This window comes from Gigantopelta aegis, chromosome 4 (assembly GCF_016097555.1).
Source record: "Gigantopelta aegis isolate Gae_Host chromosome 4, Gae_host_genome, whole genome shotgun sequence".
NCBI lineage: Eukaryota > Metazoa > Mollusca > Gastropoda > Neomphalida > Peltospiridae > Gigantopelta > Gigantopelta aegis.
This window is the reverse complement of record NC_054702.1, coordinates 24,567,626-24,583,562: the sequence shown is the minus strand read 5'-3', so window position 1 is coordinate 24,583,562 and position 15,937 is coordinate 24,567,626. Positions and strand designations below refer to the sequence as shown.

At 38.8% G+C, this 15,937-nt stretch overlaps 1 protein-coding gene across 2 annotated transcripts in view; it reads left to right on the top strand.

Moving 5' to 3' along the window:
• The window catches only part of LOC121370253, a 139,013-nt gene that overhangs the window by 33,012 nt on the left and 90,064 nt on the right, over positions 1-15,937 (top strand). For both annotated transcript variants that reach the window (XM_041495378.1, XM_041495377.1), the window contains exon 3: positions 7,121-7,734. In XM_041495378.1, coding sequence (XP_041351312.1) covers positions 7,121-7,734 — 614 coding nt within the window. The remainder of the gene's footprint in view (positions 1-7,120; positions 7,735-15,937) is intronic.

Sequence of the window (15,937 nt, the reverse complement as noted above, 5' to 3'; positions counted from 1 at the left end):
CACACTTCTATGAAAGATTACAAGGCTTTTGAAAAGGATGTGGGCATCAAATGTCGCTTGAAATGCATTTTTCTGTTTTTTGATAAAAAAAAAACCCTTCAGAAATAGCTTTTTGCTTTCAATCTTACATTTAACAGGATTTTAGATATATCAAGAGTTCTTGATTATCAGCAGTACCATAATAACAATATAAATCCTATGCTTTAATATATCCATTTTTTCTTTGACATTGCTGTTAAGAAGTAAAAGTTTTATTTTGAGACTAATTCCTAGAACTGGGCCCATATTTGTGAAGCAATCTTAGCCCTATGACTAGTAAAAACCATTGTAAGTTATGATCTCACTATGGCATATGCTGTAATGATGTCATAGCCTATGATGGTTTTACAATTTTGTGTCGCTATAAGATTTGCTTCGAAAATACAGGCCCTGCTTCTTAATGTTTTTAGCATTTGCTTCTATCTTGAAATTTGGAAAGCAAAGATAGCTTTGTCATTTATATACGCCATCCCACAGACAGTGTAACACATACCACAGCCTTTGGTATACCAACTAATGGTGCACTGGCTGGTTTGAGAAATAGCCCAATGGGCCTACGAACGGGGATCAACATCCGAGACTGACCATGCATCAGGCAAGCACTTTACCACTGGTAGGTGGGGGAGTGGATGTATGTCATCAAAGACCCCCCCCCCCCCCCCCCCCCACCAAAGTACCTCCTTTAAGAATAAATTGATGCTAGATCAGAAAGAACTGGTATACTGAGATTATTTAATTTCAACTTATTTTCATGCTTATATCCAATTAAGGTTCAAGCACGCTGTCCTGGGCACACATCTCAGCTATCTGGGCTGTCTGTCCAGGACAGTGGGTTAGTTGTTAGCTGGTTAGTGGTTAGTGAGAAAGAAGAGGGTTTAGTGGCCTTACACCTACCCATTGAGTCGTTAAAACTCGCTCTGGGTTGAGACCTGGGATGATGCATATAAAAGATCCCTTGCTGCTAATCAAAAAGAGTAGCCCATGAAGTGGCAACAATGCGTTTCCTCTCTCAGTATCTGTGTGGTCCTTAACCATGTGTCCGACACCATATAACCATAAAATACAATGTGTTGAGTGTGTCATTAAATAAAACATTTCTTTCTTTCTGTGTTGGAGCCGGTCCCGGCCTGCGAACCCTGTGCCTACCAGCCTGTAGTCTGAAGGCTTAACCACTGTGCCACCGAATATACTAGCTAGTCCATGTAGGTCAGTCATTATTATCTCTGTGTTTTTTGTTCATTTGTCTGAAGAAGATAATCTGATTTACTGCTATCATTATGTCAGTTTTCATTGTGAATTGATACCCAAACGTTGTTGTCCATTTAACATGTCCCCTGTGTATTGACTGCAAGCGTTGTAGGATCAGCATCATAATTGCACTTTATAATCCATGTGGCTCAGATATAACTGGTGGTGTAAATGCCATATATAACAGAAGCTGTAAAGATATCTTGTCACATTTAAGGGCGGGGCATGCATAGCCCAGTGGTAAAACATTCGCCTGATGTGCGGTCGGTCTAGGATTGGTTCCCATCAGTGGGCCCAATTGGGCTATTTCTTGTTCGATCATGTGCACCAAGACTGGTGTATCAGAGGCTGTGGTATGTGCTATCTTGTCTATGGCATGGTGCTTAAAAAAGGTCGCTTGCTGTTAATGGAAAAATATGCTGGGTTTCTTTTCTAAGACTTAACAAATGTTTGACATCCATTAGCCAATGAATTCTTGTTAGCATACTGGTTGGAATGGGATACATATTTTAATATCAGTTCTATATAACCTCTAGCACCTAATGTAAATTATAAAAAGTGTCCTTCCACTGATTTACAATGCAACTAGTGAGACTGTAATTTTATGTCTGAATCACTATCTCTGCTATGCTTCACACTTGACAGAACTAATTGTACTTTCTTTGATCTTTAAACCACAGTAAACATTTATCCATTTAGTTTCTCTCTGTGTCTTTTTCTCTCCCCTATATGTTTGGTTCTTGTCACACCTACATACCAATACTTGCCCACACCATGTGGCGTACCTGTGGAAATGTCTTTGTCACGGGCGGTGTTTGCCGTTGGTGGTAAACACTCAAAAGTAAGTAGTTGATCTGTTTGGCCCGGGATATGCAAGCTGATGGGTTTGCTTAGCCCGGGTGTCCAGAGGTCAAGACCAGCGGAGAAACACTGCTTACCTGTTGTAAATTAGCTGACATTTGCCTCTGATGAGACATCTTGCTATCATCTGAGAGAAAGAGAGACGTGCTACTATAAAGGGCCATGGGCGACCTCTGTATTTGCATATTTAAATAGCAGGATTGAACACAGGGTTGTATATATATATATATCTAGAAAATATAGATGTACTTTGAAACCTAATCATTGTGGTCACCATAACAGGTTTGACAGTTGTTAGGTCAGGTCAGGTCAGGTCAGGTCAGGTCAGGTCAGGTCAGGTCAGGTCTAAGGGTTTAATAATGTGCACATTCAGAGCAAGCTATTGTAGTGCACACCTGTCATGGGCAGAGGTGTCGATCCATGCTGGCTTCTCCATCCAGGACAGGAAAGTGTTTTAGGTGGGTGGGAGGAAGGGACCATAATTATATTAGCGAGCCTGTTATACACGTGGGGCAAGATGTAGCCTAGTGGTAAAGAGCTTGCCTCATGTGTGGCCGGTGTAGGATCGATCCCCATCGGTAAACCCATTGGGCTATTTCTCGTTCCAGCCAGTGCACCTCGACTGATATATGAAAGGCTGTGGTTTGTGCTATTCTGTTTATGGGATGGTGAATATAAAAGATCCCTTGCTATCTCTAAGACTATGTCCAAATTACCAAATGTTTGACATCCATAAATCAATGTGTTCTAGTGGTGTTGTTAAGACAAAGCAAATGTTTTTGTATATATGTACCTATGCTGTCAATCATGTTTTAGTTTCAAGAAAGTCATGAAAGCTTATAGATTAATGGAACTGTGTTAAACCTAATCCGAGTCTATCAAATATGATGAACTGTATGTGTGTCGTGTAATAAAATACCTGTGATATATATCTGTATCATACTCCAATAGGAGACCCTAATGAACTGTACACAATGTAGTTGTCTCTGACACCTGTAACAACATCCTTTGGCCTCTAAATCGATGAGGATTTTCATCCTGATTAAAAAACGGGTTTGTGAAAACTAATATCCTGCTTTTGTCTGTCTGGTTTTATTTTTTCTTCTTTGTGAAGCCATACTGTAGAATATTACTTCACCTCTCGAGTTCAGAAAGGGTTGTAACCCAATGGTAGAGCACTCAACTGAGGTGCTGTAAGTCTTGGGATCTAACCTTGTCAATGGACCTGTACCCCATGACTGGTATATCAACGTGTGCTGTCCTGTCTGTGGGAAAGTATGTAAATAGAGAATGTGTCACGAGTATTTTTTAATATGAAAAATATCAACCGAGTCTATGTTAATTTCATTGTTTATAATGACACCAGTAGAGCATATTGATTTATTAATGTTTGGCTATTGGATGACAAACATTTGGTCTGCTGCTCAGTTATGTCCCATAAAAGAAAATGGTGGAAATGGTGACAGTTGAGAATGTTATTTGATTTAAAAAGGGTTTTTTCTTGTATTAATATTCAGATTAAACCATTTTAATTAAGAATTAGACGCAAGAGAAATAGTATTACCCCGGTAGTACATTGAGTGCAGTCACAGAATATTAGTACTAGTATTTGACCTGTAACTAGTAGTGGTTTTTTTGGTCAAAGACTAATTTCCTAATTTTTGAGGTTAGTGGAGTGCTGTCACACAATACTAGTACTAGTATTTTACCTGTAACAGTAGTAGTTTTTGTCAAAGATTAATTTCCTAATTTTTGAAGTTAGTGGAGTACCCTCACAGAATACTAGTACTATAGTATGTTACCTGTAACAGTAGATTTTTGTCAAAGACTAAATGCCTAGTTTTTGAGGTTAATGGAGTGCAGGCACAGAATCCAATTCCAGAGTAATATTTCTTCCAGCCAATCAGGAAGTGATCATGCTTATCCCAGCTTCCATTGACCGAGAATCATTTCAGTTTTTTCCCTTTGATTTTGTCCAACAAACAGGTGACTGGGACTTGTCACTTTGAGATTCTACACTTACACGGCATCGTAGATGAATTGCTTTTATTTGGTGTCTTACTGTTTTGTGAATGTCTCATCTTTATGGACTTAAAAAAAGCAGTGGTGATGACAGACTGTCAACTTTTGTCTTAAAGTTTAACATTATAAGGAAGGAAGGAAGGAAATGGTTTATTTAACGACGCACTCAACACATTTTATTTATGGTTATATGGCGTCGGACATATGGTTAAGGACCACACAGATATTGAGGGAGGAAACCTGTTGTCGTCACTTCATGGGCTACTCTTTTCGATTAGCAGCAAGGGATCTTTAATATGCACCATCCCATAGACAGGATAGCACATACCACAGCCTTTGATGTACCAGTCGTGGTGCACTGGCTGGAGTGAGAAATAGCTTTAATATTATAAGGTTTTGCATTTATATCAGTTTCTCATAAACAGTAAGTCCTCTGTGAATAAAACTTGGTTTATAGTTGTATCTACAAATGTTCATCACAGTGCACTGATAATGTTTATGGTAGGGGAAACATTAAATTCTGCAGGATTCTTGTTATTTAAAATGTATTTTTTGGTTGTGGCAAGAAATGTGCATTTAGATATACAAGTGAAAGGATTTCTTATGTGTATTGAGCAGTACTTCAGAGGATTTCATTGGGGTTTCTTGGTTTCATTTTGGCACTGCAGTAAAATTTGTTCTGAACAGTATAAGTTATAACCTGGGTACAAAACTTTAACAGTTGGTTTCATGAAGAGGATTGGTCATTGGTAAAGAAGCTCAAAATCCTTATTGAGTGTAATGTGTGCAACTCAAAGTATGTCTTTGATGCAGTAGTGCGTTGAAATCTTTGTTAGTAACTCAAAGGATTTCTTTGTTTAGCAGTGCAGTGAGTTTTGTATTTCAGAAGTGCACTAAAATCTAATTAAGTAGTAGTTCGGAATATTTAATTGTGTTGAAAAATGTATACCTTGGTCAAAGCATTTTGAAAATTGATATCATGAAGTAAAACGGCAATAGCAATTGATATTTATAGTGATTGCTGCTAACCATAATGACAATATACACAAAATGTCAACAAAGACATATACAATGTTGATTATAAAAAACCCACATCCAAAAAACTTAAAAAGATAAATATTTAATATTTGTCATTTGAAAATAATGGTTTTGACCTTTGAGTGTTTCTTTGGTTGTCCTACTCTTAATGCGACATTCAGTTTGTCTGAATATAAGATTATTTTGTTTCATGTTTTCTTGGCCCGACTTCAAGAAATTAGCCCGTTTTCTCCATGTCTGTCACGGACATGGATGTTTAGTATTTGCTTTCTGCCAACATTACTGATATTTAGACTCTTCTGGATCATGTTCCAACCAGTGTTTCATGACTGCTGTATCTGCTGTCTAAAAGAGCATCTAAAAAATAGTGGAAAAGACATGTTAACTACAGCCTTGCTCATTTTACAAAAGTCTTAAAAAAAACCCAGTTCTTCTTGCAAAAAGCATAATACATTCATGGCTTGGATATATAATGGTCATTAAGCAATGGTTGTAATGTTAAAACATCAAATGAGTCTTTCTGCCTAAGGCCAATTTGCTATATCAGTTGTATGGTGCCGATTGGTGTGAGGGAAAAAAACTAAAATGTTTCTTTGGAGGGGGAGTAATGCTATATTGTCAAAGCAACTGAGCTTGCTAGATTTTGACCCCACAATTTTGAGAGAAGAAACATGTTGCTGCCAAAGTAAGTAAGTTACTTCTAAAATAAAGCAGTGAGGATGTTTTATGTGCACTTTTGCTTATATTATGAGTCCAGTGGTAAAGCGCTCACTTGATGCGGTCAGCTTGGGATCAATCCCTGTCAGTGCTATTTCTTGCTCCAGCCAGTGCACCATGACTTGTACATCAAAGACCGTGGTATGTGCTATTCTGTCTATTGGATGGTGCACATAAAAGATCCCTTGCTGCTAATCGAAAAGATTAGCCCATGAAGTGGCAGCAGCAGGTTTCCTCCCTCAATATCTGTGTGGTCCTTAATCATATGTCTGATGCCATATAATCATAAATCTTTGAAATATCAGGTGTTTGGCAGAGCTACATGTAAATCCACCCATTAAAAACAGAAGGAATGAAATGTTTTCTTCAATGATGCTCTCAACACTTCTTTAATTACAGTTATATGGCTCATTCCAATTAGTAGAACTCTTAAATGTGCCATCCCACAGAAAGGATAGCACGTATATACATAGCCTTCATCACACTAGAGCCCCCTTTTATGAAGTGATCTTAGCATTAAGATCATCTTAAGGTAGCTAAGATCGCTTCGTAAAATGTATACTAGATATGGAGCACTAGCTGTAACAAGACAATAGTCCAATGGGCCTGTGGTGGAGCACTAGCTGTAACAAGACAATAGTCCAATGGGCCTGTGGTGGAGCACTAGCTGTAACAAGACAATAGTCCAATGGGCCTGTGGTGGAGCACTAGCTGTAACAAGACAATAGTCCAATGGGCCTGTGGTGGAGCACTAGCTGTAACAAGACAATAGTCCAATGGGCCTGTGGTGGAGCACTAGCTGTAACAAGACAATAGTCCAATGGGCCTGTGGTGGAGCACTAGCTGTAACAAGACAATAGTCCAATGGGCCTGTGGTGGAGCACTAGCTGTAACAAGACAATAGTCCAATGGGCCTGTGGTGGAGCACTAGCTGTAACAAGACAATAGTCCAATGGGCCTGTGGTGGAGCACTAGCTGTAACAAGACAATAGACCAATGGGCCTGTGGTGGAGCACTAGCTGTAACAAGACAATAGTCCAATGGGCCTGTGGACAGCAATTGATCCTGGACTGACCTCACATCAAGTGAGCACTTTACCACTGGGCTATGTCCTGCTCCCCTTTTATGAAGTGATCTTCCCCCTCCCACCATTTTAAAAATTAATAAAGATTATATGTTTTTCTTCTCTTTGCAGATCTTGATGATGACCGCCACCGCCACGACGGCTCCAGCTACGGGTCTGCGTCTCCAGTGAACCACCCGACTCTCGACGACATGGAGTGTCTCAAGACGCACGAGATGACGGCAACATCGCTCACGTCATCCACGTACACATCATCATCGTCATCGGAGTGTCTTGGCCTTGACATGGTGGGAGGAGGCGGCACATGGGGTGACGGGGAGCAGCACAGCTCGGAGGAGGAGCTCGCAGAGATCAACGACGGCGACTGCGGCACCGAAACGAGATCCATGAACAACGCCCGTCGCAGCGTCTGTGATAGTGCCGGGTCGTCCGACGATGAGGTGCGGGAACTGTTCGACCCCCAGCCCGTGCTGTTTCGGTCGTCGCCACCTCAGAGTGTTCACAAACTTGTCGGTGTCACCTCGGCTTCGGCGGCACCACCGGCTTCTCCTTCGATGACGGCGGCCAAGTTATTTCTCACCAGCATGAGCCCCATCGCGGCTGTGGCTGCGATTTCGTCATCGTCGCGCAAGCGGCACAGACAACCGTCTACCTCAGAGAGTTTGAGTGATATGGAAGCTACAGCTGTGATGCATAGGCCCTGTCTCGACTTCGAAAAAATGCAGGTCAGTAAAAATTAAAACAGTTTTTATTTTAATTCAATTTGAGTTAGTATATATATTTTTTTTTTCTGCTTAACGGTCTTCACCATGAGCAAAATCAAGGCAAACTGAAGATCACTCTATTGAAATATATTTTAAATTTTACTGCAAGTTTTTCTGCTTTCCAAAAACTTTACAGGCGAGTGTGGAGAGGAGAGGGAATGATCACTTGTGTTGGCCTTATTTGTCAAAAATATTGGACCTATTTGTCAAGATTGTTGATGGAAAACATTGGGCCAAATTCAGAATTTTTTTATTACTTTAGAAAAACATTTAGCCAATGATTAAATATAATGTACTGGCTGTCATTAAAGAAAGAAATCTATATCCTTTGCAGCCAGCATACTAAACTGGAAAAAATTAATATATTTTTTTTAACATTCACAACTGTCAACATTATCATGAGTGTACATATTGAATAATGGGTTGGGGTTAAAACTAGCATATATTTTTAACAGTAATAATTGCATGGATAAAAATCTCCCTTGCAAAATCAGATTTTTAAAAATAGATATAGGGAGGGAGGAGTAGTAACTATTACAAAGAATATGCATTACATGATAATTGTGAATGCCTATAAGTACGTACCCCTGTAGATTGATCATTGGGACATTGTTATAGTATTATACGCCTACATAACACTTGCTAACAGCATGCAAAAGACAATTTTCTTTAAATATTCAAATCATATCAGTTTTGTAAGTTAACAAAAGCCTGCATATGTTAAAATTTGAATGTGCTATAGAAAGTAGTATATTTACTTGATGCTATTTTTAGAAGAAAGCCTATTGACTTTTAATTTTTTTTTTAAAGTGATCCTATCATGTTGAATACACAAATGAGTCATGAGATAATGGACAGCTTCTCCGTTCTATTCTGCATACTTCATACTGGTTTATAGCATTACTGACAGAATAAAGACGTTTTTGCTTTCTATGGGCCATGTAATGAATTAATATTATTTTGCATATTTCATACTGGTTTATAGCTTTACTGACAGAAAATGACATTTTTGCTTTCGTACCAGCCAGGTATAATGAACTGAAATACCTATGCTGTAAATAATTTCAATACAATCAATTACACGTTATATCCAATTAAGGTTCAAGCATGCTGTCCTGGGCACACTCCACATCTATATAGGAGGGTCAGTGGTTAGTTAGTCGGTGTAGTGGCCTTATACCTACCCATTAAGTCATTAAACTCGCTCTGGGTGGGAGCTGGTACTGGGAGGTGAACCCAGTACCTACCAGCCTTCAGTACGATGGATTAACCACTACACCATCAAGTCCGGTAGTAAAGTTCAGTATATTGCTGAATTATATTAATACATGTACATATATGTATTAAATTAAATTCATCAAGAACATAAAAAAAAACGTTTATGCAAAACTAGATTGCATAAGCAGACGTACAGACCAATCAATCATTGACACAATTTTGAGATGCCAGTATATGAAGAACACGAGGACCGCGTAACAAGCACCTGTCTATACACAACATGTAGACTTGTCCGATTTGCATAAAAAATGCCTGTACGTGATGCAAGCCATTTTTATTGCTGTTGCAGTTTTTATCAAGTCTCGTGGGTCGTGTATTACAGCCGAGCTTGGCATTAATATAGCAGATACGAGTGGTATTATAAATCAACTGGAATCGCTTAATGCATTGTTATCATTACAGTTATGTGTAGAAGAGTGCACGAAATGTGTGTAGGTTAGTGGTAGAGCACTCGCCCGAGATACTACTGCCAGGTTTTTATATACATACAGAACAAAAGAAATGCAGATACAAATGTATTTTAATATATATATTTTTCATAATACAATTAATTTGGTAAATAGACTGTCAAAATGAGACTACAGTTGATATTTTAAATAGACATTGATAATTTAAATAGACCAAAAAAAGAAATGAAATTAAAACTGAATAATGTAAAATTTAAAAAAAGTTAATAATTTTGTATTTTTATTAAACAAATGTTCTTAATTTTTTTACCTTCTTGGGTTCCTAATTACTTAAGAACCAATATCTGACTCTTTCTCATCCCAAATTGAAATTTTTCACCCAAGTTAAAATTGTTTTATGCCACTTTAAAATCTTTTATCCTACTTTAAGATCTTGTTGGCCCACCATAAAATCCAATCTCACCCCACTTAACTGCCCTGTTTTTAGAACCACTGCTTTAAACCAATACATGTCACCAACTATCCACTGATTAAACAATGTGCTGGGGTGTTATTCATTCATTCATTTTAACTTATTTTTGTTATTATATCCAGTTACGGTTCAAGCACGCTGTCCTGGGCACACACCTCAGCTATCTGGACTGTTTGTCCAGGACAGCGGGTTAGTTGTCAGTCGTTAGTGAAAGAGAAGTCGGTGTAGTGGTCTTATACCTACCCACTGAGTTGTTAAAACTCACTCTGGGTGGGAGGTAGTACCCGAGATACGAAGCCTGTACCTACCAGCCTTATATTCGTTGGCTTAACCACGATACCACCAAGGCCGGTAAAAGATGTCATCATATATTCATTTCATTTGTACTTACTTTCATGCTTATATCCAATTAAGATTCAAGCACACTGTCTGTCCAGGACAGAGTCTTAGTAGTTAGTTGTTCGAGGTCATACAAACAATCCTTTCCTTTTTTTAACCCTTTCAATATACATGTACATGTCACACAGTCTTAATGTCACTGATATATAACTTACAGCATTATGCATAACGAGGATCGGTTCCGTTTGACTGCATGCACCATTCTTTGACATATTTCATTACTGACATGAACAGTTTTGGGATTTTTTCTCTGTGTGTATGTGTGTGAAGATTAATTTAGCAGTCACACTTTGAATTTCCTCCAGTGTGTGCAGCAGAGACCCCCACCAGCACCTCGCATTTCACAACAGTCAGGTGAATGATTTCACTGTCCAAAACGGCAGGTGGTGTTTGTGATAGCCCCGAGCCAGAGAAGCACATTAACCCGGTACTGACAAAAACCATACAACACATACCACGCACCAAACATCGCGTGAGTGAATAGTCGAATAAGATCATTAATTTCAGTCTACTTCCGTTTGTTTATTAACCATATAACTTTTAAGAGTTATGCAGCTTTGAACATATTATAAAATATATATACGAATCACCGATTAATGTTAGCAGTTTTCAACTGTATAAGGCTATAATAGAATACATCCTCGATTTTCATACCACACCTGCCCCATAAATATAGAAAACATGTCAATTTCTCCAGTGGTAAAGCGCTTGCTCAACGCTTGGTCAGTCTGGGATCGATCCCCGTTGGTGGGCCCATTGGGCTATTTCTCGTTCCAGCCAGTGCACCACGACTAGTATATTAAAGGCCGTGGTATGTACTACCCTGTCTATGGGGTGGTGCATACAAAAGATCCCTTGCAGCTAATCGAAAGAGTAGTCCATAAAGTGGCGACAGCGGGTTTCCTATCTGTGTGGTCCTTAACCATATGTCCGACGCCATATAACTGTATATAAAATGTGTTGAGTGCATCGTTAAATAAAACATATCCTTCCTTCCTTCCAAAACTACTTGACCAATCCAACCAGATTCTGTGGGAACAACTATTTAATGTCTAGAATTATGTAATTATCTCTGAAATGTTTAATGCTCGTTATGTGGTACATGTATTTTCAATGTCCTGTAAGTATCAGGCCTGTAGGAATGATATCTAGGGGGGTGGGGGACACCCTCTCTAGTGAGGTTGCGGGACACAAGTCATATTTTTACTTTTATTATATAAGGTAGGACCAAAAAACATAAATTTTTTGTCCTTGAGAGGGAGGAACAGCCCCACCCCACCCTGTTCCCTGGTTCCTATAGGCTTCAGTATAAAATAAAAACTAAAATTTTACTCCACCCCCATGTTGAAGAATATATTTGATGCAAATCTAGCATTTATTGTATTATGGCCTAAGTCTGTTATAAAAAATAAAGGACTGGCATTGATGTTGTAGTGGATTTTTTCCCAGTCATCTTTATCTGTGTACATGTATGTATAGAAATATAGTTAGCTCTATAAATACATGTATATATATATATATATTCTGAAGACTTTTGAGAGAGATTCTATTTACCAAAGGTGTGTTTGATAGTACCATATTTATTGTATTTTTCAGGTGTACATGTGTGTATACTGACATCAAAAAGAAACTTTACATACATAAAATTTGAATAATTTGATAAATGTTGTTGCTAATAGAAGAGAACCAGTTTAGCAACCACCTTACAAACACTTTGCACATTGATTTATTAATCATCAGCTATTGGATGTCAAACATTTTGTAATTCTGACATATTCATATAGAGAGGAAACCCACTACATTTTTCCATTAGTAGCAAGGGATCTTTTATATGCACCATCCTACAGACAGGATAGCACATACCACACCCTTTGATATATCAGTTGTGGTGCACTGGCAGGAACGAGAAATAGTTCAATGGGCCCACTAATGGGGATCAATCCCAGACCGACCGCACATCAAGCGAGTGCTTTACTACTGGGCTACATCCTGCCCCTACCTGAGTGGAAGTGCATGTGTTCAACAGTAACACATTTATTATAGCTTTGAGCGGTACACGCATAATCACACCTACCTGTATCTGATGGAAAGGAAATGTTTTAATTAACAACACACTCAATGCATTTTATTTACGGTTATATGGCATCAGACATATGATTAAGGACCACGCAGATATTGAGAGAGGAAATCCGCTGTCGCCACTTCATGGGCTACTCTTTTCGATTAGCAGCAAGGGATCTTTTATATGCATCATCCCACAGACAGGGTAGTACATACCACAGCCTTTGATATACCAGTCATGGTGTACTGGCTGGAGCGAGAAATAGCCCAATGGGCCCACAGACGGTGGTTGATCCCATAACCACCACACATCGAGTGAGCACTTTATCACTGGGGTACGTCCTGCCCCCTGTGTCTGATGGTGACATATTTCTGGTATTTCTTGCATTCACTTCACTTCACTGACAACGACCATGGATTGTGTCCATGGACCGCTTTGTTACCTGAAAGGAAGTGCATGTGTTAATTTAACAGTAATACCTTTATTATATTTTTGAGCCCTACATGCATAACAACACCTAGCTAGGATGTACTTGTGTCTGATGGTGACATATTTTTTATATTTCTTGCGATCACTTCACATCACTGATAACGACTGTGGATCGTATCCATGGACCGTTGGGTTACCTGAGAGGAAGTGCACCTGTCGGTGGAATGTATTGATCAAACTCGGGTGTATAATTCTAAGCCTCCCATTCACACACACGTGCTGCAAGATTGCCTCCATTTGTACTTGTTATTCTAACTGATCTATTGAGGCTGTTAGATGGAATACATAAATATATAACACACTATCAAAGTTAACACACACACCATGTAGGTGTTCTCAGTATCGATATATATCGTATAAATGGATGAAACATCCCATTCCATCTATTTCACCATCCATGATACAATGTAGGTACAATCAGCCTTGGTGGTGTATAAAATATGCAGTGATGCAGCCCTTGAACCAGTCTTGGTGGTGTATAAAATATGCAGTGATGCAGCCCTTGAACCAGCCTTGGTGGTGTATAAAATATGCAGTGATGCAGCCCTTGAACCGGTCTTGGTGGTGTATAAAATATGCAGTGATGCAGCCCTTGAACCAGCCTTGGTGGTGTATAAAATATGCAGTGATGCAGCCCTTGAACCGGCCTTGGTGGTGTATAAAATATGCAGTGATGCAGCCCTTGAACCAGCCTTGGTGGTGTATAAAATATGCAGTGATGCAGCCCTTGAACCAGCCTTGGTGGTGTATAAAATATGCAGTGATGCAGCTCTTGAGAACCGGTCTTGGTGGTGTAGTAGATAAGCCATCAGACTTGAGACTGGTAGGTACTGGGTTTGCATCTTGGTACCGGCTCCCACCCAGAGTGAGTTTAACAACTCGATGGTTAAGTGTAAGACCACTACCAGGGCTCGAAATGGCCTGTGGCCAGGTCGCCAAATGCAAGCAAGGTCCTGTTTGGGCGACTTAAATATTTTTTAAATAATGGCGTTAGTCGCACAGATCTTCTTTAGAGCTATAACATATAAGCCACTATTAATATTTATATTCCACATTAAAATCTTGCTCGTGGTTTGCTTACTATAAGTTGCCAACATGCATTATTATTTTTTGGGCCACCATATTTTTTGACGAGTTTCGAACCCTGACCACTACACTGACTTCTTTCTCCACTAACCCACTGCCCTAGACAGACAGTTCAGATAGCTGAGGTGTGTGTGCCCAAGACAGTGTGCTTGAACCTTAATTGAATATAAGCACGAAAATAAGTATAAACGACAACAGCGCTAAACATTTGCAAGATTACACAGGAGATAATGCAGCTGCAATTTAAAATGTGCTGAGGTGTTGTTCTGGTGTGGTATTGAACAAACCTTTCTTTTCTTTTACCATGTTCAACTGAAATATTTTAGATGTTATGTTGTTTATTAATGTTTTGAATTTTAAATTTATTTTTTTGTTTGTTATTCATTATCTACGTTTACTTGTAGAGACTGACATTAGGCGAGATCACTTTCAATATTTTCAATGCATGGTATTTTCTATAAACACACTTATATTCAAAACATCAAAGTAATGGAACTAATTCTTTGGCTTAAAAAGAAAACAATAAATAAAACAATGTGTCTCAGTTCTGACAGAGATGATTAAAATAAAATGTATTGTGTGACATTTAAATCTTGAATTACTGTCCACGGGGCTCCGACACACATTACTTCAATCCACCTTTGATTAACGATGACATTATTATCTATAATGCAACCCTTTTCCCAGTAATGAAGGAAACAAATTAGATTGAACTTCAGTCATGTGGTCTTAAATGAGCATATTTGTCATCATTAATGAACCATGATTACCTTGTACGTAGGAATATTAACAACATAACTCAAGCAATATGTAATTATAGACTGAATTATGTTCATGGGAATAAGAGATATGGCATTACATATATCATCCTTGTGTATATACATGTATTATTACATGAGCGTGAGGGCTATAATGTTTTTAAAGAACATATAATAAAATGTTTTATATATACCCCCTTTGTTTTTACCTAAAAAAAAAGAAAAAGCTATTTCAAAATGACCTCCATGCATACATCTTGTGTGGCTCAAAGGTTAATGTTTGTTTTGTTTAACGACACGACTAGAAAACATTTATTTTTTAATAATCGGCTATTGGATGTCAAACATTTGGTAATTCTATCATTTAGTATTAGAGAAGAAACCTGTAACATTTTTTCCCCCTTTTTCCATTAGTAGCAAGGGATCTTTTATATGCACCATCCCACTGACAGGATAGCACATACCACAGCCTTTGATATACCAGTCATGGTGATCTGACTGGAACGAGAAATAACGTGATGGGCCCACCAATGGGGATTGATCCTAGACTGACTGAACATCAGTTGAGCACTTTACCACAGAACTGTACATTGTTTATCTCTCACCCCATGTGTGACACAAATGCAGTAATTTATTTATTATCAACAATCGACCTCAGTGGCGTCGTGGTTAAGCCATCAGACTGGTAGGTACAGTGTTCGCATCCCGGTACCGGCTCCCACCCAGAGTGAGTTTTAACAACTCAATGGTTAGGTGTGTAAGATCACTACACCCTCTTCTCTCTCATTAACCACTAACAACTAAACCACTGTCCTGGACAGACAGCTGAGGTGTGTGCCCAGGACAACGTGCTTGAACCTTAGTTGGATATAAGCACGGAAATAAGTTGAAATGAAATATTATCAACAAACTACTGTTTATAATATTATATGAGTATTTTGGACATACTTACCAGCAAAACAATGTAATACATGTGTGGATACATGCATGCATGTATACATGAATGCATGCATACATAAGTGCACACACACACAACACACAACAAACACACACACACACACACATACATGCACACAAACACACATGCGTATGCACACACACAAATACAAACACAAGCACACAAACACACATGCACACACATATGCACACACATACGCACACACACAAACACACACACACTCACTCACTCGCTCCCTTACACACACTAAACACT